Here is a 24,159-nt window from a genome sequence, read left to right as displayed (position 1 = left end):
TAAGACAGCAAGTATTACACATGTGCCACGATCACAGAGTAGCAGGTCACAGAGGAATAGCCAACACTCAAGAACTGATCAGCCGTCATTTTTGGTGGCCCACCTTATCTGCAGACGTTAAAGACTACGTTTCTTCGTGTGTCATCTGTCTGCAAGAAAAGACACCAAGGAGGCTCCCAGTAGGAAAACTGGTCCAACCCGCTCTACCCGACCAACCTTGGGAAAAAATCGCTACAGATTTTATTGTAGACTTACCACCTTCAAATAATAATACCACGATAATGGTGACAGTGGATTCAATGACCAAGATGGCACACTTTATTCCCATGAAAAAACTCCCAACAGCAGCTCAGATGGCCTCCTGTTTCTTACGGACAATATTCCGATTGCATGGACTCCCCAAAAACATCATTTCCGATAGGGGACCACAATATATATCGACATTCTGGAAGAATCTATGCCAATCCTTAGGAATACAAAGAGATCTGACCTCTGGATATCATCCACAATCTAACGGTCAGACAGAGAGGCTGAACCAGTCTTTAGAACAATACCTTAGATGCTTCATTTCGGCTACCCAAGACAACTGGGACGACTTCCTTCCCTATGCGGAAATAGCATACAACAATTCTCAACACTCTGCTACCAAGATGTCTCCCTTCTACTGTACCTACGGATATCATCCTGTAATAATCCCTACCACTCCTCCCAGAATTACCAACTCTCCTGCAGTAGAAGAATTGGTGGCCAACATTCAGTCTGGACATGCCTTGGCCCGTACAGCTCTCAAGGAAACACAAGAAAAGACTAAGAAACAAGCTGACAAGCGAAGATCCCAAGAACCCACTTACCATCAAGGGGATTTGGTATTGTTGTCCTCCCGATACCTCCCAAAGAGACTGGTACCTACTAAACTGTCCCCCAAATTTTTTGGCCCATTTACAGTTTCCGGAGCAGTTGGGAAGGTGGCATATCGCGTTCAGTTACCTCCTTCTTGGTCTAGGATACATAATGTATTCCATGTTTCTCAGTTAAAGGCCAATCTTTCAGACAGGTTCCAAAGGCAAGATAGAAACAAACCATTGCCTATTGACTCCTCTGAAGGACAAGAATATGAAGTATCAGCCATAGCGGACTCCAGATACCATCGGGGAGTTCTTCAATATCTCCTAGATTGGAAAGGTTATGGACCTTCTGACAGGACTTGGGAACCAGCTTCTGCAGTTCATGCACCTACACTGGTGCGCCGATTCCACAGGTCTCAACCGTGGAAACCCGGACCTTCCACCCCACGGGAGGGGCATACTGTTAGGAAAACCCCTAGAAGTCTTTGGAAACACTGGAAGATTCACCATCCTCGGCGCACCCAGTGGAATTCAAGATGGCGCCTGTTGGATCACATTTCCAATACCTAACAGTGCAGGTCTAGTTCTCGTATTCAGCTTTCCGCGTGATCACTCCTACTTATACACTGAATCACTAACACACTCTGCGTTGCTACTCTTTCACGTGTATGCATTGCTCCCTAACCCTTGGTTCTGTACTCTCCAGCAGTCCTTTCACTCGCATCCATTTCCCTTTCTTTAGCTTGGCTTTTGCCGTTCTAGCTGCTCGAAGCACCTTTCCTCCGCTCGGCGTCTGCCAAACTCTGGCCGTTCGCTGCTTCTCATCCACACGGCTTGCCGTGTTAGCTGCTCCTAGCCCCTCTCGGCATCTTATTCTCCGCTTCGGCTTCTGCCACTCCTGTGCTCACAGCTTCTGTTTTCCATTTCTCTCTCTGCTCCTTTCCTCCTTCCGCTATCAGCTTTACCCTCGGCTCCTCTCCTCCTACGGTCACTTTGTTTCTTTCTCCTCTTCTTCCTCTGGAGTCTCGTCTCTCGAGTGTCAGTTCACTTCTCCCGGTATTGTTGGGTTCCTCCTCAGAAACTTACCTTGGATTACTCGTCCTCAGCATCCAGTCTTCAATCGAACAGCAAGCTTACTATTCTACTCTTCATTGAATCCTGCGGACTACTATTCACAATCGGAACCTGTCTGATTCTGGGTTTTCTTCCCCGCGAGGGTTTCCCAGGGGGTGGCCCCCTGGGTGCACAGAGTACTACTCGCGGTCTCTGGACTCCCGGGGGGACGTCTCTCTCCTCTACAAACATCCTGATAAAACCCGAAGATTCGTGAGTACTATTCCTGGCATAAGAAAAGGCGGGGTGTTGAAAGAGATTGTAAGACAGGGACGTATTCAGCAGCATGCTCCACAGCCTTCCATAAGCCTAAAGAGTACTTGGCAAATCCACATGCCATGTTAGTGGATTTGAGGGCCATGCTACCAGAGGTGAACATCGACGCCAAATATGGAATGCATTGAATTGAAGAAACATGATCTCAACAGCAGCACAAATGAACATGTCTCCGACTGTCGGCACTGAGGGCTTCAGAATAGGTTTCGAAGCCAATGCTTTCGATGCAGATGGTTCTTTCGGCACTGAGGGACACTACGGCTTTCCAGCGACTTATGCCTGATGGGAGTAACAACCCAAGATGCTTTCAAAGCTGACGATGTCGATGGAGTGGCTGGCTTGGGGTCAGAGCACCGAGCGCCACTTTAGCCAACAAAGCCTGCTGGTCGGGAGCCGGAGCTGCACCTAAAGTTGCATGCATCTTAAACATTTCCAACATAGAGCTCTTAAAACTCTCCCACTCCTCCCGAATGTTCGGCCCCACCGATGGCTTACCTCGTTCGACGACGAGCTGGACTTGCGTTGATGGCGGTGGTGCTGCTTCTTTTTCTTCTTCTTCCGCGAGGAAGACAACAAGGAATGGCTCATGGAATGGGACGGCTTCTTGGACTTCTTACGATGTCAGTCATTCCCATTGACATGGATGGGCTCCTCAGTCTCGGCCTCCGAGGACCGGACGAGCGACCGCGCCAGGGACTTGGCGACAGGTCAGCCCAAAGCCAGTTTCCCAGCTTTCTCACGCAGGGATTTCGGCTGCATCCTTGCACACGACATGCAGGCCTCTGTGTCGTGACTAGCCCCCAGACACCATAGACCGACGTCATGGAGGTCGGTCATAGACATTTTGGCCTCGCAATCGCGGCATCGCTTGAAGCCCAAAACCCTGTGGGACGAAATCGTGTCGAGGTTTTTGAAGGAAAAATGTGTACAAAGTACAATAAGAACGTCGAGTAAACTCAAGTTGTGCTCCCAATGTAGCATGCAAGTGCGCAGAACAAAGAAACTGACTTGTGGGGCGTAGTGACGTGGTATATATACACGGCGCCTGACGTCACGTCCGGCGCCGATGATCGAGAGTCGGGCAAGACGGATCGACAATCTGCGGCCGGATCGAGGTTCACTACACCCTCTGGCTAAAAGTTTTCTGAGCAGCGAAGCTGGAGATGAACATCTATCATGATGAGGAATCTGCAGGAAAAAGCAATCCATTGAAAATGATTTCACACTCTTTCTTTAAAAATGAATGCTGATTGTATTGTATCTACTATTGAAAATATGGTCACTAAATGGTCCCCTTTATATTTAACTTGGTGGGGTAGACGATACGATAAAATTATGCTCACTCCCATCCTCCTATACACTTCGATGATTCCCATCTCTTTCCCCAAAGCGTTCTTTAAAAAAGTTGACTCTTCTCAAATTCTTATGGAACAAGAAGACTCCAAAAATTGCACTAAAAAACTCAAACTCCTTATGAACTTGCGTGGGGGTGAAGTTCTCTGACTGACTCCTACAATAAAGCTTTTGTTTTAAAACAACGTATTTTATGCTTACATTCTAAGTAAGTACCAGATATCTCACCTACTTGATGTAAGGTTGCACTGGATTTATTAGTTCCCTTCCAATTAACGGAATTGCTTAACATGTCCTTGTGGCCTTGCTCAAAAGGGTTCCCATCTTTGTGTTTTCTTAAAATTGCTTGGTCAAATCAGCTTACCGTTGCTTCTGATACATTGGATCGAGATGAGATGGGCCTATGATTTAATAAGAATGTGCCTTTCAAAGTGGATATTTAACTTATTCATAGGTGGTAGAATAAAGGGATTTCCTGTATTCGCCAGGTGATGTATTATAATACTGTAATCCGCTTTCATACATTAGTGTATATCTTTAACCTTGATAAGTCGTACCTCACTGTGTATAATGACTGTTAGGCAGAATTGCATGCAGTACCCTCTGGGACCACACATACAATTAGGACTACAGGTTTAAGCAAAACCAACCTTTGGTATAAGTCTGTACTTCACAGTTTTCTGGTAGTGAGCTGAGCAGCCAGGCTTATCTCAAGAGGGAATGTGAGCAGTACAAGAGGGTACACATCTTGTGTCTCACAATCACATTGGTTCAAGTAGACACTTACCCTCAAGGTTTCTTGGTAAAACACTAATTTATTACACAATCATTTAGAAAACATTCACTAGAAGGAGGCAACTTAATATTATGCACAAAAACACTTCAATATCAAAACAATAAGTTTCTGAACAAATAGTTTCTTAACAAATTAGGCTCCCTTGAAATAGGAGCAAAATGGCATTTCAGTTACTTTCAATGGGCGTAGAAAGGCACAAGTTAGCAGAATAGATCACAAATACTTTCTTAGGCAGTGCAAATAGTTTTAGTTCACTAGAGGACTCGATTCAGTTCAATAGACGTAGGCCAAAGTCAATGGTCTAGTGACTTGGATAGCAAAGAGCAGCTCTTGAAGTAAACAGAACTTGCCAAAGTTCTACGAAGTCGTTTGTATGAAAAAGAATCATAAGATGGGTCGCAAGCTGATTAGGCCTGCAAGTTGGGAAAATTCCACAAACTTATATCGCGAGAGAGGCGTGCTCTCAACCGGTTTAGCACAGTACCTTAATATGAAGCAAAAGATGCAGCTGAAGATGTTGGTTCCTGGCAGTTCCTGAAGATCTCACTGTTCCTGAGCCTCAGTCATGGGTACAAGACGGAGGACGTCGGGGAACTCCCGCACTGCACGGGGTTGTCAGAAAACGCTGACAAAATGGAGTCACTTCGGTTCGAGTAGCTGTCATCAAGCACACAAGCCGGTGTCCTTCTCCCTGGTTAATCCTAACCAGCTCTGAGAATGGTATCCAGTTGGCTTACGAGCTGAATTGTCCCACCAACTCAAAGGAAGAAGTCGTTGAGATGAACTTGGCAATTCGGACCTGCAGCAGGGCTTCACCGGGCAAACCAACGGTCCAAGAGTTGCAGCAGCCGTCCTCTTCCAGCTCGTCTTCGGTTCTTTCGTTCCAGTGGTCGACTCTACTTTCCAGTCCACCAAGAGACTCGCCTTTTAAACAGTTTTCTCCCATTCATTCCAGCCTAGTTGCCACTCTCCCAGCAGGGTGGCTGTCCTTGCCAGACTGTCAGCCAGCCAATCACGCCAGAGTGCATTTGGGTCTCCTAGGAGACTAAGCACTGGGAGTTTCAGGCACCTCCCTCACTTCCTGCCTACCCCAGTCACTCAGACACCAGAGGCGGTCTTCAGTCTCGAAGCCCGCCAAAAGCATAGAAACAAAGGAACCAAACCTGGTTTGGCACGCAGAGACTAACACTAGAAGGACCTTCCCAAAAAGAAATGGTGAAAAAAGAAGACGGGACCTGTTTAAACAAAGGGGTTTAAGGCACCATCTTGAAAAGACATGGCTCCCGCGATTTGTAACTACCGGTGTCCGTGGTCGGGAAAAATCATGGTAGTTCTTTATAAAACCACTGCCACCAGCCATTTCGATAGAAAAGGGTAGCATTGGACTGCTACATGAGTTTCTAGACACAGGGGATACTAGGTAGCCCCTCCAGCACTCTATAGGAAGATAGTGTGTGCTGGGTCTAGGAATTTAAAAAGACTAGCAAAGTCAATTTAACCTTACATTCTCTGGGAAACGGTAGTTTATCCCAGAGAAGGTATTTAAACCTTTGAGAAGTCTAAAAAGACATCCCTTTGTCACTGCACTGAGAGAGCTGTGTAACACACATGAAAAGATGCCTATGGAGTTATCTTAAAACTCCATAATCAAAGAACACAAGAGTAAAACACACATCAAAATACATGAGTGGGAAAAAAGGCTCACACTCTTTCCAGGTAAAAAAATCAAGTCCTCAAAATCCAGCAAAGTTGCTGGGTGGTCTCTAAGGTGAAGGGAATTAGCACATATCTGAGAATTCTCCCTAACAATGACATTACTCAAATTATTTCCCTGTCAATGCCAAATCTTTCTCAATTAACGCCCTAAATAGAATTAAAGAAACTTCTAGTAAAAATGTCCACTAAGGCCACTGTTATCAATACATTCTTTATCTCCAATTGCAATCTCTCACACACCGAACACTTTGTCACCAATGGTTGTTTAATAATGTTGCTGGTCGATGCACATCTAATACATGAGAAAACATTTAATTACAAATCTTTTAATTTTCTAAAGCTGCTAATCTCACTCAAACTGCCTATTTTGTTTTAAATAGAACTAATTTTACCCCAGAACATATTACAAGATTTGCTCCTAATTTGTTAAACTCATGCTGGTCTTGTAAAGAATGTTTTGCTGATTTTAAACAATGCATGTTTTATTGTAAATTGGTATTTGCATTTTGGAAGATTTGGGAAACATTCCAAATAAAATGTTGCTTTACTGCTCATCTCAATCTTGACAACCTAATTGTTGGATTACACAGTTACTCTGATTTATCTTATATTCCTTCTCCCAATTTATTTCAATTATGTATTACCATTGGTATTTACTTGATTTCTTCCAACTGGAAATGTTTCGAACGCTTGTCCTATGCAGCCTGGTGGAATAATTTATGTTATGTTCATAGGTTTGAAAAGGGTTGTGCCATTAATTTAAAAGATGTCCATAATTACAATCAAAAATTGAATCCTCTTAATGAATACTTTAAGGAAGGCATAATATAAATAGTAAAACAGACACAAGTGACCACAGTTCAAAGGTGTTTATTGAACTTCAACAAGGGTATGATCAACACCCATCTAATCCTAAATCTACAGATGGGAGCAAGATACGACCATCAAAAAATAATAATGCAGTCCTAGTGGAGTCTCGTCAAAATAAAAGGGCCTATACTAAAAAAAACGATTGCCAATCCTTATCTCTCAATACAAATGGTGTGGGGTAGGGTTTATGAAAAAGAAAGAAGTGTTCACAAAAATAAAATGTGAGGATGTTCAGGCCGCTGGCCTCCCTTCCCCACATTTTCAGCATGGGAACAAGGCGGTTCACTAGAGCGTAGCACACTCTTTGGCTTCTTCGACACGAGGACACAGTTCAATTACTAGCTTCAGGGCCTACTGTGCCCAAGTCTATTTACTTATCAAAGTCTCTTGATTCAGAGGACCTGATGTACCAAACCAAACTAAAAGTTATTTTCCTCTTACAAGTACTCAATTCAGGTGATTCACTCTTCACCCTGGATCCCCCTCAGCCAGGCTCATATCCATTTTATACAACAATAGTTACTTTGGATCCTCCTCTTCCGGACTCAGATGCCCTTTTCCAATGTTCAGAGAATATTCTCTCTCAGGTAACTCACGGTTCACCCCGGATCCCCCTCAGTCGGGCTCAGATACTTCCTCTTACACAATAAGACTCCCTCTGTCGGGTTTGAACCAATTTCAGTCCGCATTAACTATCGAAGACTTTCAAATGTGCACAGGGTTTAGCTTGACCCGTTGCAGGACCATTTTGACTTCACAATTTTGTTATTTTTTTTTACATTTGACACCTCTCAGTTAGATACCTAACAGAGATCTTCAAATGAGTACCCACGTGGCGTCGGACCACTTTATTTATGGTATCTATCTTGGCTTCAAAAGTTCAGTCACTTATCTGTGTTCAATTATATTCGCTTTGCTCGTCACATACGCTTCACACACTGTTCTCTTCAGATTTTTCCTTATAATATTGCTACTTGCAACCTTGGTTCTAACAGACCGGTCTGGTATCAGTCTCCCCGACTCACCGGCTGAGCTGACTTTACTGGGCCTGTGTTATTGTAAGAGCCAAGGACAGTAGCACAGTGGCAAATGCTCCTCCCCGCTTTGGCTATCGAAGCGGGAGAGCCCTTGGAACACCCGACACACAATGCAGGTTTCTTAGGTTTCCTATCCTCGAAGGCTCATGAAAGTAAAAGTCTTTCTCTGAAAAGGTCAAGGGCGATTCCCTCCTCGTAACCCTCTCTGGTCTTGACGTCTTTCTCGTTGCATTAAACTGCCATCTTGGAACTGCTGCTTCCTTGTGTGTTTTACCTTGCTCTGAGTGTGCTTTCGTGCTCCGCTTTTTATCTGTGTGGGGAAGTGTGATGAAAGTCAGGTGTGTGTAATGATCAGTAATTGCCTGACCATTGTGCTGGGACATGTCCGGTTATACAGCTCGGATGTTAGTCTGTTTTCTGTCACAATGAGCAGTCCGTGAGAAAGTGTTTGTGTCAGGAAAGGGGGGTGGGGGGCGAGTCCCCAAGTATCCTACCTGGTAGGATGGGTAAAGGTGTTACAGGGAAGGGGATACCGTGTCTCGCCATCTGATGTCCCACTCCCAGAAGACCCCTCATCCAGGTGATCCACCCGCACTGGTCCACCCCCAGTAACTGGATCCAAAAGGGATGGCTGTGTCCAGGCCACCTGGATGACAGATCCCCGGGGAATAGCGGGTGAGACATCAGGTTTCTCACAATACCTTAATGCTTCTTCAAAGGACTCTCTGTAATTTACGTTTCTTTTGTTCCATTGACTATGTATTTCTTGGAAATCATTTGAATGAATTCTAATTATCTTACTGCAAAGAATTCTCTCAATGTTATCAATTTAATGTTTCACACTTGTTACCTTGACACTCTACTTTGACTTTTAAACTGTTAACAAAGTCTATGTATGTATTTAGAATTATTTGGTATTTGATATGACATTATCTATAATTGTGTTAATTGTTGAATTTAACATTTTGTCCTTATTCATTATAAATCTTTCATTAAAATCTTATTTAATAAAAGGTTAAGTGTGGAAGGGAAGATCGAACGAAAGGGACAGGGTGAGTGGAAGTGGAAAGTAGTGCAGGGCAAAGGAGAGAAAGAAAGAAGGGGAATGGTGAGAACAAAGATATTCATAACATGCCAACATTTTAGATCATTCAAGAGGGAGACTGAGACAGAAAGAGGGAGCAATGAATTTGCCCATGAACTTGTAATGGAGTAAAGCACATTTTAGGATTGATAAAGTAAAAACCTAAGAAAAATAGCAAGGTTTGTATCTAACAAATTGCAAGTCTTCCTCAGTAGGGTGGGGTGGGGTGGCATGAATGCATAGGGGAATTGTGGAAGGGAAGCTAGAGGAACAATTTAGAAAATGAAAGATAGCAGGGGAATGATGGAAGAGGCATTGCAAAGATAGCAAGGAGAGGGCAGAGGGGAAGAAAAGATGTGAAGAGGGGTGGAAGGGCGAAAGGGAGCACAGGAAAGCGTGTGTGGAAAAAGAGAAATATGGAGGAAATGTTGGAGGAAAGAGAAAGGTAGCAGGACAATGTGGTGACGGTAGAAATAGGAACATTGATGAAGGTTGAGAAGTAAGAGAATTACAGCACAGATTAGAAGATACTAGAAGAAAACAAGCTTGGTAGAGCGAATTAATGAGAATCAATAAAAAGAACAGAAGCGGGAGTAAACAAAGAATAAAGGCACAAAGCACAGAAAGCTGTAGGTGTTTAGAAATGATGAAGAAGGGAGAAATAAAATAATGAAAAGGAAAGAGAACAGACACCTTTAACACTCACCCACAGGAAAGGTATGCATCCAGCGCCTCCGGTTGGATGTCAGCTTCATGGGCATGCGAGATGGAGCAAAGGGGTTGATGAGAGCCCTCTGGGGTGCATACATGCCAGGGCGTATGTGCAGCATTGATTCAGCACTGCCCACGTGGAATCTGCCCGGAGCACTGGAGTCCCGTTGCTGAGACTCCATCATCCTCTCAAGGAAATCTAAGGGGCAGTGAGTGTGCTGTTACACAGTGCTGGTAGAGAGAGACTTTGAAACTGTTTAATCCGTCCCTAACGATACTGGAATACACGCACATCCCAAACATCACAGGTAGTCGACTAAGAATACTTCCAGATATGGAACTCCCAGGGACCATTGCTGTTCAGGAGTCTTGGGACACTGAACTACCTTAAACACCTTGAGAAATGAAGTAATACTCCATTAACTAACCATACCGCAAGACACATCGATCTCAGACACAATTGCTTTCCAAAAATACCATCGGCCATCTAGAAGCCACTGGAAAAAATAAGTTGCCACACACAATGCCTTTCCATAATGCCACACACATCTCAAAACACCATCAACCACAAACATCCGAGCCTCAACTTGAACAACAATCAAAGGCAAATCCGTCTACTACAACGGTCAGTAAACACTGGCATATTTTCGCATTCATGCAGCCAGAGCCCACCCCTGACCATTGACTACTTGTGGATATCCACCCCTCCACCATACCCCCCCCAAACTTTAACCATGCCCTGTGACCTCTCGTGCTGGTGTATCCCAGGGAGCTGCTTGCTTCATACAGGTGCAGATGAGGTCGTGGGATGAGGAGGATGTTGGAGATTTTTCCAAGAGAGCTGTCATCAGAGGCCTGGCTCCTCACCTCCTCCTGAGGCAGGGTACGGCTCTGCAAGGAAGGACTGCAAGACACGTCGTAGGAACATGAGCTCTTTCGCGTCTTGCTCTCCCGGTCACGTTCTCGCACTGGCCTGTGGGATACAAGCATATCCTGCTTACCATGACAGCCAAAAAGTAAAGTACCACATGGCTGGATGTTTACTAAATCTCTGACTAAAGCAGAATGGCACAAGAGATGCGAGGATCTCAATTGTTGAAAGAGTCCTTTGGGGAGGTACAAAAAAGTTGAAACTGTTTGATGAAATCTGGTCATTTTCTGTATATTGGCTTGTAATCTGTTAGGATAAAATGTTTGGACTTGTATATGATATGTATTCTGTAACATGCCAATGTATTCATTTTATACTACGCGTGCTGCCTTTTCTTATTGTAAAAATGTTTAATGTAAACAAAAATCAAATGTTAAGTATTCTCTTTAAACTGATACTTGCAGGGTACCATGTATATATGTACCTCCTCATCCCATTGGTTCATCATGCTGCCCTACCACAACCCTCTTCTCAATCCTGCTTCCATTCCAATAGGAGGCATTTTCTCAACCAGCCCTCGGTGAAGGCTCTGAGAGGCCAACCTCACTGATAAGCACTGGCCTTTCACACTTTGTCAAACCAAATTCTGACCAGCAGCAAGGCAGATTTAGAAGATTAGGAGCTGGTGTGCAAGAACAGCTAACAGTTCAAGACAGCCAAGCAAATCCACACAGAAGTATAACAATATACTATTTATAAGGCCTTAAAAACACTAAGAAGATAAAACTTGGGAAACTGCATACTAGAAAACACACCTATACACACATGCATACACGGTTAGTAATCTCAGTTAGATTCCCTACAGCAATGCAGCAAAACTAACAAGCAAAGTGAAAAAGACAGCAATTAAAAATAGATGCCGTACAACCTTCCTTGGAATTAAGAGGCTGGCTCCTAACTTAAGCAGTCCTTCACTATCAGGTAAATGTTCCAGAGTTTGAAGAAGTTCAAGATGCAAATAAGTACTTGGAAGGTGGGTAGGAAGTCTCAAAGGTTCCCTGAGCACGTTTTGGCAAGGCCAACAGGTAAGTAAAAGATGTATTCCAAAGAAAAAGTTAAAAAGGTACATAATTAGGGGTACACTCCCAATTTCACTATACCCAGGTGGCAATGTTATGTTAGAATTTGTTTCAAAGATTTTCCTGTGGTCAGGGTCTTTGGGTATCTTCCCGTCTTAGGTAATGCTAGTGATTCACTCCAGCTCCCAGTGGTAGTTGTGACATAGCCGCTCAGGCCTACTCTCAGGAGGTGGAGTGGGGTGGTTAACAGGTAGAGTACACACACTTAATTCATACAAAATGATAGAATGTCAACATGATATATTTTCATGAAAATATAATCTTTATAAAAGAAAAATCACTACACTGACAGGTAGTAAAAGAAAATATGTCACACTATATCAGGTAAGTAAACAGTTTCATTTAGAGCTATTTAGAGTTCAACACAAGTATATCCTAGAAAAGAAAATGCAGTAACAAGTATTGTAAGGGTGTACAAGTAGTAGACTGACACAAAGGTGGCATATCTTTGGTCAAAGATTTTTATTGAAAAATAAAAGAGAAAACCCTATCTCACCCTATTACTAAGAGGGGTTTCCCTGCATTAACCAATACTAAGGATATTGTCAGAATGTCAGTTGAAAGGGAATAGCCCACCGTTGTGTTCCCAAAACCTATTTCCTTCCGTTACACTTAAATGGAAATCAAACTAAAGTGGGGATATTCTGGCTTCCGAAGAATGATTCCCCTTTTCTGGGTGGTACCTCCACCTTCACTCATAGGGCAAAATGAAATGTTCTACGTCAAGGGCAGAAGAGAAAAACAAAGTCTTAAGGGTTCCTTGGAATGACTCTAAACCAAGGCACAAAGAAAATAAGGTCTCTTATCTTCACAATGTTTCCCTTCCCCAGGTCTTTAGTATGCCAAGAGAATAACTTCCTTTCCTTGGCTCTCGCAGATGGTTCACAAAACAGAAGGGGGGGGTGAAGGAGGGGACATAACTCCCTTCCCTGGTTTCAGACTATTTCACCACCAACCTAGTTTTTCACTTGGTCAGGTATTACCATCACAATGTTCTTAAAACTGTTCCTTTCCCCTGCTTTGCTTTTGGACACACATTCAACCCGACTCCCTTTGTTGTCAGGTACTGTGACTAAGATTGGTGATGATACTTCAATGGGTGCGGGTCCCATACATGCATGCACAATCCACCTGGTATACTCTCCTTCGAGGTACTGTGACTATAATGATTATTCTGGAAGCCTAGATCGTCTTTATGGGATGTGAGTCCCAGACTCACGCTTTCTATTTTCCACATTCAGTCCACCTGGTTTACTAGCCTGCCAGGTACTGAGACTATGATCATTAACTTGGATGCTTTCACAGCTTCTTATATTCTCAGGCTGGGGTCCCAGACATTTGACTCTGGTTTCCCTCCAGGTCCCCGTTTTTTCCACCATTGCCTTGGGCTCTTTTTACCGTCCCTCACACTTGCGTACCTGTGTCTATGTACCGCAGTGATCTTAGGGCGTCTGTGATGCTTCTGGCCTGCCTCAGTGTTTCCTCACTGGTTAGCGATTTCCTGTTGCTTGTGGCGCTCCAGGAGGGAAATTTCCTTCCACCGATTAAGCTTCCTGCTCCTCATGGCCGCCGTCCCAGTGGGGCACCAGGAGCTGCGTCCTCCTCCATCGTGGAGTGGCCTTTGCACATCGGACCCTCCTCAGAGTGGTGTGCTCCCTTTGTGGCATCCCGGTCTGCCTTCTGTGAGGGGTCAGAAATGGGAGGCGGACAACTGGATAAAGGCTTTTCACAAGTAGCCATTTTATTAAATTATATGGGTGTGTTAAACGCCTCAATTTCCCCAACCTAACGAGGATTTCCCTGCCAATTAAACTAAGACTAAAGGAAAAACACGAACATGAAAAGGTATCTGTCCCTCACACTTATACATACAACAAAATCATACAAGTATCATATGGCCGTTCAAACTCAATAAAAAATAGTTAGATTCACATATGAACTTTATAACCATATATCCTTGTAACCAGGATAGATTCACCCTTTCCCAGGATTAAATCAGGATTTTCCAACTCAAAGGTTCCAGTCAATAAAGTTTGTTTCCGTAATCCAGTTCTGTTTCAAAGGCAATACAAAGTTCCTCTCAACAGCCACATTTTGCTCAAGTTTCTTCACTGCATGAGTTTTTCACTTGCCACTTGGATTGTCCCACTGCCAGACAAGGTTTGTCATTCTTCAGAATAACTGGCAAGTTTCCACAAACCCTTGCTTGGTAAATCAAGAAACCTTATCTTCACACTGCGAGTTAATATTTGACTATAATTCTGCTTTGAAAAACAACTGTTTTCACCTTTCTTTTTCATGAACAATAATGTTTTGTGAGAATGGTTTTACCATAGATCATCAAACACATTAGTACATTTTCCACTTTCTTTTCACAACCAACTTCTATTACAAAGCAGTACTTCAATGTCTTCTTCCAGGTCCATTAAACTGCCAGGACTAAAAGTCCCTTTCCTAGTATACTCTCCTGCCAGGATAAAAACTCCTACGACTACTACAAAGTACTCTGCAGTGTACTTCTTTCATAAGGATACAATATAAATTGATGCTGTTTGTTTCACTGGTATGTTTGCCACTGGCACTGCAGGTTAAGTTCCTCTCCCCCTTGAGGCTTTCTACAAGGATGTCTTCTCTCCTGCCATATTTAGTTTTCTACTGCGACACCAGGTAAGTACTGGGAATGTCTCTTATTTACATTTCTCTCCTTAGGAAAAACGATTTCCCCTTTTTCTTATAATTGCCTTGTTTTGACTTAGACAGTGCTGGTGTTATTGTGTTGCAATATTACCCCCTCTTTACTTGGGCAATGCTGGTTGTAATCTGGGTTAAATATGGTTTCTTCTTTTCTTTGGCAATGATTGTTACAATTCTTCTCCTCTTGCTTTCCTTCAATGTGTATATTAGGACACAAATAATTTAATTCATTCTTTCAGTGTTCAAATCAAACGTTCGCAGCCAGCGATCTAGTGTGGAGCGCCCCAGGGTCACCGAATGAAGGCCAACTCACCAGTCTTCCTTTGCGCGTTTGCTTGACCAGCTGCCGCTTCCGTCTTCTCTTTTCACGTCGGGTTTGGGGTATTTTACAGCTCCGGTCATACGCCTGCACTGACTGCAACAGGAGCTTATCACTTTCCTTGCATGCTCGGGTGAACGTCAACCATCGGAGTAAGACGCTGGGCAGGGAGCGCTTCTCTCTGCCACAGGATAGCCCGCAACTGTACCGCTTCCCACTGCGTGTCCTCTGCAAGGTAAATTCCCAGCTTCTACGACTCTCTCAGTACCGCACTCTGCTGAAATCACATCAGTGGACCTGGCGCCTTCCGTCTGCTTCTCGCACTGCTGCTGTTCACTTCTCCTTCTAATGGCCCTCACCTGAAGGGGCCTTAAATATTCAAAAGGCCAACTCAGGTGTGGGTCATTAAACCACTAGTCTGCACATCATAGTTCTGCACCTCTGAGCTCCTCTTCCTCGTCCCAGTAACTGGAGCATTATGGTACTTGACGTTCGTAATGTTCTTGTTATTTTTTACCCTAAAAGCCTCACTCTGTTTAAATGACATTTGGAATACGTTTTATGGGGAGGTTTGTAAAGGAATCAATAGTTGATTATGTGTTTTAGAGCGCATATCCAAGGGGGAATCATGACCATCAAAAGTAGTGATACGGATTCTCTGACACCTACATAGATCATAGATTATTATACGTGTTTTCACTTCTGTCAACTTGGGTAGTTTTGGGAAGGGAATCCCCCTGACAACAATCCATTACGTATTCTGGCATCATGGAAATCTCCCCCTCTAAAAAAGATGAATACCTTGTCTCTCCTTGCTGAGCCATCCTATTCCATTTGGGGCCTTCTCCTCCCAGGTGATCCATGTGATGCTAGAAATGCATCAGAGGGACAGGGCCTGTGAATCCTTGTCCTTTATTGCTTTATCATATATGTTCTGTCTTGTTTTCCGCGCAGGAGTTCATGTGGGACTCCTGGTGTTGCAGCTCTTCCTTCATTTGGTTTGAGGTACAGACCCTTAGGATACCCTTATGGCACCTATGGGTGGGAGTACGAGCCTGTACTCCTAGTGTATGTTTTTGGGCACCTGTGTGTGGCCCACAGAGCAGGGAACGGGCTGGTGGCAGCTCCGTGCTGAAGTGACAGGTGCCCGGAGCGTCCTCCATTTTGGGATACTAGGCCCTGTCATTGGAATCAGTGAATTCCTGATAGGAAACAAGATGGCCCCTGTGGCCTCTTACTTTCTATCGCCTGTTACCTTACTTTTCCCGAAGTCCCGGGAAGCCCTGACTCTGTCCCTTCCCCCTGACTGGCTGTTGGGTGGAAGTTCCATATATGGTGTTGTGGGGAAGTCCAGACCAGACTGGCTGGAGCCTTCCCAATGACTGTATGTTGTGGGTACGCCCATGGGGTGGGACCTGAGTGAATGGAGTGTGTGACGAATACGCATTCTTTGTTATGGGTGTCTAGTATCTGGTGTTTGACACAATGACTGAGACAGCCCTGCCCAAAACTGGTATGAATGCAGTGTGTAGTGCTGAATGGCAGAGTGCTTGTCTGAATCCACATTCTGTGTTGTGAGTGTCTGGATGGAGAAGAATGGCCTGAATGCACTGTGCGCCTGATTGGCTGACTGAATGCCCTTCTGAGTGATTGGTTGCCTGAGTGTGACCCAGCACAGTGCATGGGTGATCAACAGTATATCCGGGGGCCTCTCACTGCTAGAAATCGTTCAGAAGCTGAAGTAGAAACGGAGGCTTAACTTTGAAGCCCACTGGAAGAAGAACTGCTGCTGCTGTCCTTCACTAATCTGAAAGCTGCTGTGCCTTCAAGAACCGATCTAAGAGAGGACCTTGCTAGGAGAACTCTTCCCGAGCTACGAGGGACGATCGTGCACCAGCTGATCTTTGCCAAAGCTCCATGGTAGACAGACCTACGAAAGGCTGCCGACCGGAGAAGGGGACCGGCAAGGAGAACGAAAAGAAGCACCGGATAGCTGTCCACCGCTGACGACCGCCGTCACCGACCGGAGCCGCAGTGCTCCCTTTGCCTAAGAACATTTGATCCAAGGACTCCCTTGTTCACCCTCATTGACCGCTTTCGTCCTGCCCGAGAAAGTCAAGGCCGCTGACAACTGAGGAGAATCCGCCGGTGGGTTTCCCACCACCTGAAAACCTCAGGCGCCGACAAAGCTACTGAAGCCAGCCGTGGTCACATGCTGTTCGCAGACGCCGACGACCCGACGCCCTTGCTGGGCCAAAGTTCTTCATTTACTCTTTGCAGCAACGAACACTCGTCATCGAGGTGCACCACACGCCTCTTCTTCGCAGGACGTTCACAAGCTTTCGTCAGTGAGCACCGCGAAGATCGAAGCTGCTCCCTCCATGACAACGTTCATCTCTTTCTTCACTGAATTTCAACGACCAGCGGCTCCTGCCTGAAAGGGGGTGCGCTCAAGAAGGGCCTGTCGACGACTCACTGAAGAACTCTACAAAACCAGGTACTTTGGGGAAGTAGAACTTTTGTAGAAGGAGATAATGATTGATTGGTTATTAATAACGCACTTAATACCCAGAGGTTTCTAAGCGCGGACTCGGGGATCGAACCTGTGTTGCTCCATGTCGTCTTGCTTCCAAAGCAAGCACGTTGCCCCTGAGCTAGCCTCCCAAGACTTTAATAGACAATACATGGACTGGACTTGTAGTGCATCTTCATTTACAGGTTGCCCAGGTGGGGGGATCCTCATACAGTACTGTGCCTAGTGGTAGGGGCCAGTATTCTGCCAATTGTCAAACCAACTTCTTTTCCTCCTAAGTCTATGGTTGATAACGTTTTTCTGTGTTGATTCGTATGCTTTTTGAACTAGGAGTAGAGTTGATATATTTTAATGGAATCAGAGTAATCATGGTACCATCTAGAACTGTATATATTTGCAATTTTAGAATTGTTGAAGCACAAAGTGTGTTATCGTGATTGTGTATATAACCTTGAACCTTATTTATATAAATAATGTGTTTTAATTAACATAGTGTGTGAACATTCCTTTGTGGGGGCTTGGGGACTACACTGTACTTAAGAACCAGCCTGCATCACCTCCTGAGAAGTTAGGCCTTGATTGCTCGCCACAATACCAATATTAGAGAATCTTGGCTGGGGTCCTCTGTGCCTCACCTCTGCCATGTAGAGAGCAGGAGTACAGACACCCCTCTCCGGTCTTTACAATCCACCCAGCTAATACAACCCCCAGGGTTAGGATCAGGCAGCGGCTGCCTTCCCTTGGCCACCTGGGAGGAGACTTTACGCTGGGCTTCTGTGAGGATTCCACAGGATTCATCACACCTCTCTCCAGTGCTTCCTTCTCTGGACTCCTGGCTCCTTCAGGGAGGGCTCGACAATACTTCCTGGATTCCCTTTTCTGTTTCAACGAAAGTTGGACCAATAGGAGTTTGGTAACCACTAGACTGCTTAATATGGCTCACAGCAGTGATCATGTCTCTGCATTTCCTCCTCGCCACAGTACTGACTTTGCTGTTCCTTTGTGAGTCAATGGAGTTCTTATTTGTCACAGGGATGCAAAAGGGGTCACCACTTAGGAAATTCCTATTATTCCTTGTCCCAGTACTCTCTAGTGAAACAAGGAATTCTCCCAGCCTACACTCTTCCTCGTCCCAGTGCTTCCCATGATGGTAGGGTGACAATAGCATATAGATATGTTAGGGTAGGGGTTGATGTTAGGGTTGTAGGAAGGTGTGCAAAGGTCAGGTTGCGGGGATACTGCGTCCTCTCCAGGTAGTCCGTAATCCCCACAGGGGGTTTCCCTCAACATGAGATCCATCCGCTGAGGGGGACTTTGGGTAGCGGCCTTACCTCTGGCCTCACGGAAAGGGGTTCCTCCTAGGGTCGTAGTGACAACATCTGGAGGTTCTTCACAGTATATAAACCACTTTCTTATCTAAGCCTGCAAGTTTAAGGCAGGCCTTGGGAAACCAGTAGTGCAGATTTGGGACAGCCTTTGGTGGGAAACATTTACCTTTCTGCGAATTTGACTCAAGTTTCAGTTTCTGGAGTTCCAGTGGAGGAAGTCCCACAGGAGATCCCTTGCATGAAAGTTGGAGCAAAGGGGCTCCAGGGTGAAGAATTAAATGAAGAAAAGACTCGCCAGCATCTTTGGAGAGTCAGGAGAGGAATACCCAGGATTGAAAAGGAAAAATTACTTAACAGTAATGTTCTTTCTATGGATTCTTCTCCTGCAGATTCCTCATCAGATAGATATCCTTTCTAGCGTCAGCTGCTTGGAAAACATATCAACACGGGGAGTAGTGCACCTTGACCCGGCCATGGATGCATCTTGACTCAATGCAGCGGTTGTCGACTCCGGACGCGTCCTTGGTCGTCATACATGTACAACGTCACAACGGCCCGTACCTCAGTTCCTCACCCTTTTCTCTCCCTGAGCTCAGCTAGTGCGGAGGAAGATTGTGGAATCGGCTGAAAACAACCAAAACTCTCATAAAAACAAAAAATGCAGGCCTATCAGCCTAATAAGAGATAGCTCATCTCCACTTCTCCCAGGAGAAGGTCATTCATCAAGGAATTCAGGCACTTTTATAGCAAGGTTGCATGGGAGGGTGATAAGGAATCTGTGGGAGAAGAATCCATAGAAAGAGCATTAGCGGTAAGTAATTTCTCTTTCAATCAGAAAGCTCTGTAGAACCGCTCTTCCAAAGCGAGCATCAGCACCATGGACATCAGCGACATGCCCAAACAGTAGCGTTTGGTGAAGGTGTGCAAAGATGACCATGTCGCCACCGGGCAGATCTCTCTAACTGGCATGCCCTTCTGGAGTTCTGAAGAAGCGGTCACAACCCTAGTGGAGTGAGATCTGATGCCCAGCAGGGGCTCTTTCCCTGTGTGTTGGTAGTACTCCGCTATACAGAGTGTTATCCACTTAGATATGGTCTGCTTAGAAACAGCCAAACCCTTGCTTAAAAGGGAAAAAGCTACAAACAGCTGGTCATCCCTCCTGAACTCCGCCGTCCTTGCGACATAGAAACTAAGAGCCCTCTTAGGGTCCAACCTGTGCCACCTCTCCTCTTCTTTGGAAGGATGGTGAAGAGTGTAGAACACAGGCAAGTTTATGCCCTGGGAGATGTGGAACTCTGAAACGACCATGGCCAAGAACCGATACCTTCTCCTTAAAGTGGATGAATAGAGGCTTGCACGACAAAGCCTGCAGTTCGTTGGTAATTCTGGCAGAAGTGATTACCACTAGAAAGACTGTCTTCAACGTGAGCAAACAAACTGGGCTAGAATACATAGGCTCAAACAGAGCCGCCATGAGGAAAGTGAGAACTAATTTCATACATGCCAACCCTCCCGATTTAGGTGGGAGACTCACGATTTTTTGTGTGAAACTGGGATCGTAAAGAAAGACCCTTCATCGAAGACCTTTTGAAAACAAAGTCGCCAAGTATCCTTGGGGACTGTAGTCGATGTGGTTTGAGATTCTAGGGGGGTTAGATTAGATGCGTGTGTGCATGTTTGCCATTCTAAGTCTTGGGTGGCTGGCAAGGCTCGACTAAGCAGCCCAGTAGAAGTCAGACATGTGGGTGGTTGCTCTGGAGGGTCAGAGATAGATTGCTGTTGTGGAAGAGAGTCTATGTGAGGCCAGCTATACCAGGTTCCTTTCGGGTGGTGGTCGTTGTATGCTAGTGGCAGAGGTGTTGGGGTACGTCGGGTGTTTCAGTCTGGACGGGTATGTGTGAAACTAGGCCAGTGACCGAAGGAAATTCATCACTGCAGTGGTGGGGCAAGATATAGAGTCAATCTCACGTTCCCTGCACCACGCCTTGAATCTTCTCCATCTGCACACGTACAGCAATCTTGTTGATGGTCTGCGTGCAGCCAACAGCACCTCAAACACCTCCTCTGAGAGGTCCTAGTCATCATATCGCATCCTCTCAATAGCCACACCAAATGATATGGGTATTAAGCGTCTTTTAAGAAGGTAATACATGTATTTCTAATATTATGACTTGGCTAAAAATATTGGCACAGCTGGTTCAACTTGCTATAGGCATACCCCGGCCTGCTCGGCTTCAGGCTTTGCCTGAATTATAGTGCATGCGTACCCACTCGTGTGCTGCTGAGTGCCACACCCTGCTAGGGTGAGCCGCTTGAAGGTGCGCTTGCGCAGTATGTTTTTTCCTATGTTTCTTCTGTTACAGAGAGAATTTGAGATGCATTTGAGGAATATTAACCCTTACCCGCTAGGTTTGTGGTTATATTAAGTGCAATGGTAAACATTTTTTCCCCTTCTAATAAAAGTGAGAGTTGGGATTTAGGGACTGATACTGCAGTCAGTCTTCAATGGACACTGTTTGGTCATTAATTATTTCCTCTCTATTATGCGCCTTAGGGGCCTATAAAAGAGCAGTTCCAGTTAGGTTTTTTTCTTATTTTCAGATCAAGCTCCCTTTAGGTACATTAGCATATCCTGTTAGGTTGCAGGACAACTCCGTCCGCCTCTCCTCTTCTCCCCATGCCCCCCCATCCCATAGTAAGGTGTCAGGGAAGCGAGTCGGAATAATTCCGACAGGCCTTGTCTGTCCCCCTTTTGGATCTGATAAATATTTCCTGCAGTTCATATTTTTTCTTTTGATAACCCAGTGGTCTGGGTTTTGCCTCCAGAAAGGAGCAAGATAAACTTAGTTCTCCCATTTTCCTCCACAAAAAAGGGGTGTAACATTCTTCATAATTTTTTCTTTATAAGGTCACCCTCTTCCAGGAATCGACCGCTTCATGGTATCCTTTTGGTCCCAAATAACGGGGACAGGCCCCTACGAAGGAGGTAGATAAGGCCTTGAGGATTGTCAAGGCAGGTTATGGAATGTGGTGGGTCAGATCACCCAGACTTTGGTACTGGCTTTGCGTGTGGATGTGCGAGTCCTGCGGAGCTGGACTCTAGGAGCGGTTTGCTTGCTCGGCATCACTAACGCCTTTATTTGTTACAGAATGGCGTAAGTCCTTTGCTCATGTGACTTCATCCCTATGGCCATTAGTCAAGGTTGCTTTCATTAAGATCTTTGCCCCTCAGGGGAATACAGCCTGCTCCTTTGACTGTTTTCTCCCAGCGCTCTACCCATCCTCGATAAGGCGCATCAAGAGGTGCGCACAATTACTCCTCTGCTCGAGGGGCTTGAACACAATTTTTTGGCTCCTTTGACGTTGTACCGGATGGGGTCCAGCTAGACCTAGGGTATCTCCTGTAATGCCTTTTGTGCTGGGCGGGGGGAGTTTCTTGGAGGGAGTTCACCTCAAATTCCCCGGGGGTTGCAGTAAGTCAACGAGGGTTAATTTTGAGTATTTCCTCTCTTTGTCAGTTTTCCCGTGCCTCCTTCCCCAGTGTTCAGTAAGGTAAGCAGAATATGATTGTGGGGAAGTCAGTGATCTCATTTTTCTTGCAGGGACGGTGGTATCAGCGTCCCTCAGAGTTTCTCAATTGTGAATGCAATAACTATGCTCCCGCTACATGGAGGGGTGGGAGAAGCGTTTTGCCCGATAATTAACTTGCAAATTCTATCATCTATTTGTTACATCTTCAAATGGAAGGGTCTATTGTTATTATTATTGGAGCCCTTCTCCGGCCGGATTGTATGATAAAGTTAGACCTCAGGGATAAGGGCTATGTGGTTCCTGTTTTTTCCTCCTCATCAGGAGTTTCCTCTTCAGGTCCACAGTTGGGTTCACACTTAACAATGTCCCTCCCTTTCGGTTTGGCCTTTTCCCCTCAGCCCCCTGGTGCTTCACCAGGTTAATGATGCAGGGCCTTCAGGTCCATTGGCATTGGGGTTCCACCAAAGCTAGGTGTTTTTTCTCCTAAGGGACGTTTACATCGTATGGGATTAGTGTTTTGTTTTTCTAAGGAAGGATTGTCTGGGCTACAACTGTTTTTCCATGTTATCCAGGTGGTATATTTCTTCCTGTTAAAATTTTTTTTCCAATATCAGTCTGTTAGATATGGACAGGTTAATGTTCTCCCAGAGGGGGAGGGTCATTTTTATTTGTTGCCAGAAGGGGTCGCGTAGGCTTTCCTCCTTCTATTATCCAGATTTTTCCAGAACTTTTTAATGTACGAGTTATTAAGTGTTTTGAAAATGTTTCAGTGGAATAAGAGGCACTTAGTCTCCCAATACCTCTCAGCTGCTATTTCTGTGGAACACTTTTGCGGGGTCCTTTGCCCCCTATGACCAATTGGATTAAATAGGTTATGTGGAAAGAGGGAGTTATTTACTCCTTTTGTTCTTCAGTTGAGGTGCTGGTGTCTAAGACGTTTCTCCTGGGGGGTGGGGGGGGGTCAAAATTATCAAAGCAGCTGACTGGTCAAGGGAATAATAATTGGAATAATTTTATTTTTATCACAAGTGTATTGATCATGATGAGTTAAGGTGGTGCAAGGGCTTTGAACCTGCATAATATGAAGCCTCCTGTCATGCCATAGAATGACTAATCCCCTGCACTAACATGAGAGGGGGTTTAGATTCCATTAAAGACAGGAGGCGAGTATTATGAGACCAACCCACCCTACTTCCGTTTCATATTACACCCACCCACCCTGTTCTGTTTCATTTTGTTTCAGCTTTCGGATGAGAGTTCCTATCCAGAAGAGCTTCGTCATAGCTTCAGATTGCGGAGAGGTTGAGATCCCTTCAGTTTCGCTGGATCCTTTTCTCCGCGCTACGCAGTTAGATCGTTGCAATGGGCGTCTGGTGCAAGACAATTGCAGGAAAAGGGGTTGGGTTTAGAGTAAAGGACATATATAGAGGAGGGTCTCTGCCCATTGGTTTCCTGCAGGGCATGACATGTCCTCCATGATGGATTTGGGAGTCCCCCCCCACACATTGACATTGAACTCTATTTACTTCTGTTTTGAAACTTTTTTGTTTGTAAAGGTTTTTTCTTTGCTGCTGTGGTTTCAGAAGTTAAGATTGAAATGCATAATACTTGCCTCCTGTCTTTAATAGAATCTAAATCCCCTCTCACGTTAGTGCAGGGGATTAGTCATTCCTGGGCTGTGCTCGACGTTGTAGCCATGTCGGGCTGAGGCGGATAAGTAGGAGAACCCCCAGGCTCGCGCCCGCTTTTTGGGATGGTCTGCTTCGGCAGTCTGCGACACTCGCAGTGCTCCCGACATCGAGGGAAGCAGCAGGGCCCGGCCGGTAGTGGCGTGGGTCAGGCGGGGATAAGGAGGAGGCGCACACCAGCTTGCCCGAACCCCAGTGGGACAGAAGGGGTTGTGCATTGAGGCGGCAAGCTCCATAGGCGAAGCCCCGGGTGCC

At 45.3% G+C, this 24,159-nt stretch overlaps 1 protein-coding gene across 11 annotated transcripts in view; it reads right to left on the bottom strand.

The window, feature by feature from the left end:
• Positions 1 to 24,159, bottom strand: part of DEPDC5 (DEP domain containing 5, GATOR1 subcomplex subunit) — a 1,004,325-nt gene that overhangs the window by 407,636 nt on the left and 572,530 nt on the right. For all 11 annotated transcript variants that reach the window (XR_011276224.1, XM_069619835.1, XM_069619836.1 and 8 more), the window contains 2 exons: positions 10,548 to 10,774; positions 9,797 to 10,000 (listed from right to left, as the gene is read on the bottom strand). Coding sequence is in view for 10 of the 11 variants with exons in the window: in XM_069619835.1 (XP_069475936.1) it covers positions 9,797 to 10,000; positions 10,548 to 10,774 (431 nt within the window). In the remaining variant the exon portion in view is untranslated. The remainder of the gene's footprint in view (positions 1 to 9,796; positions 10,001 to 10,547; positions 10,775 to 24,159) is intronic.

Source organism: Ambystoma mexicanum, chromosome 10 (genome assembly GCF_040938575.1).
Source record: "Ambystoma mexicanum isolate Mex_15411 chromosome 10, UKY_AmexF1_1, whole genome shotgun sequence".
Classification (NCBI taxonomy): Eukaryota; Metazoa; Chordata; class Amphibia; order Caudata; family Ambystomatidae; genus Ambystoma; species Ambystoma mexicanum.
The sequence above is the reverse complement of the archived record's forward strand: the minus strand, read 5'-3'. Positions and strand labels throughout refer to the sequence as shown.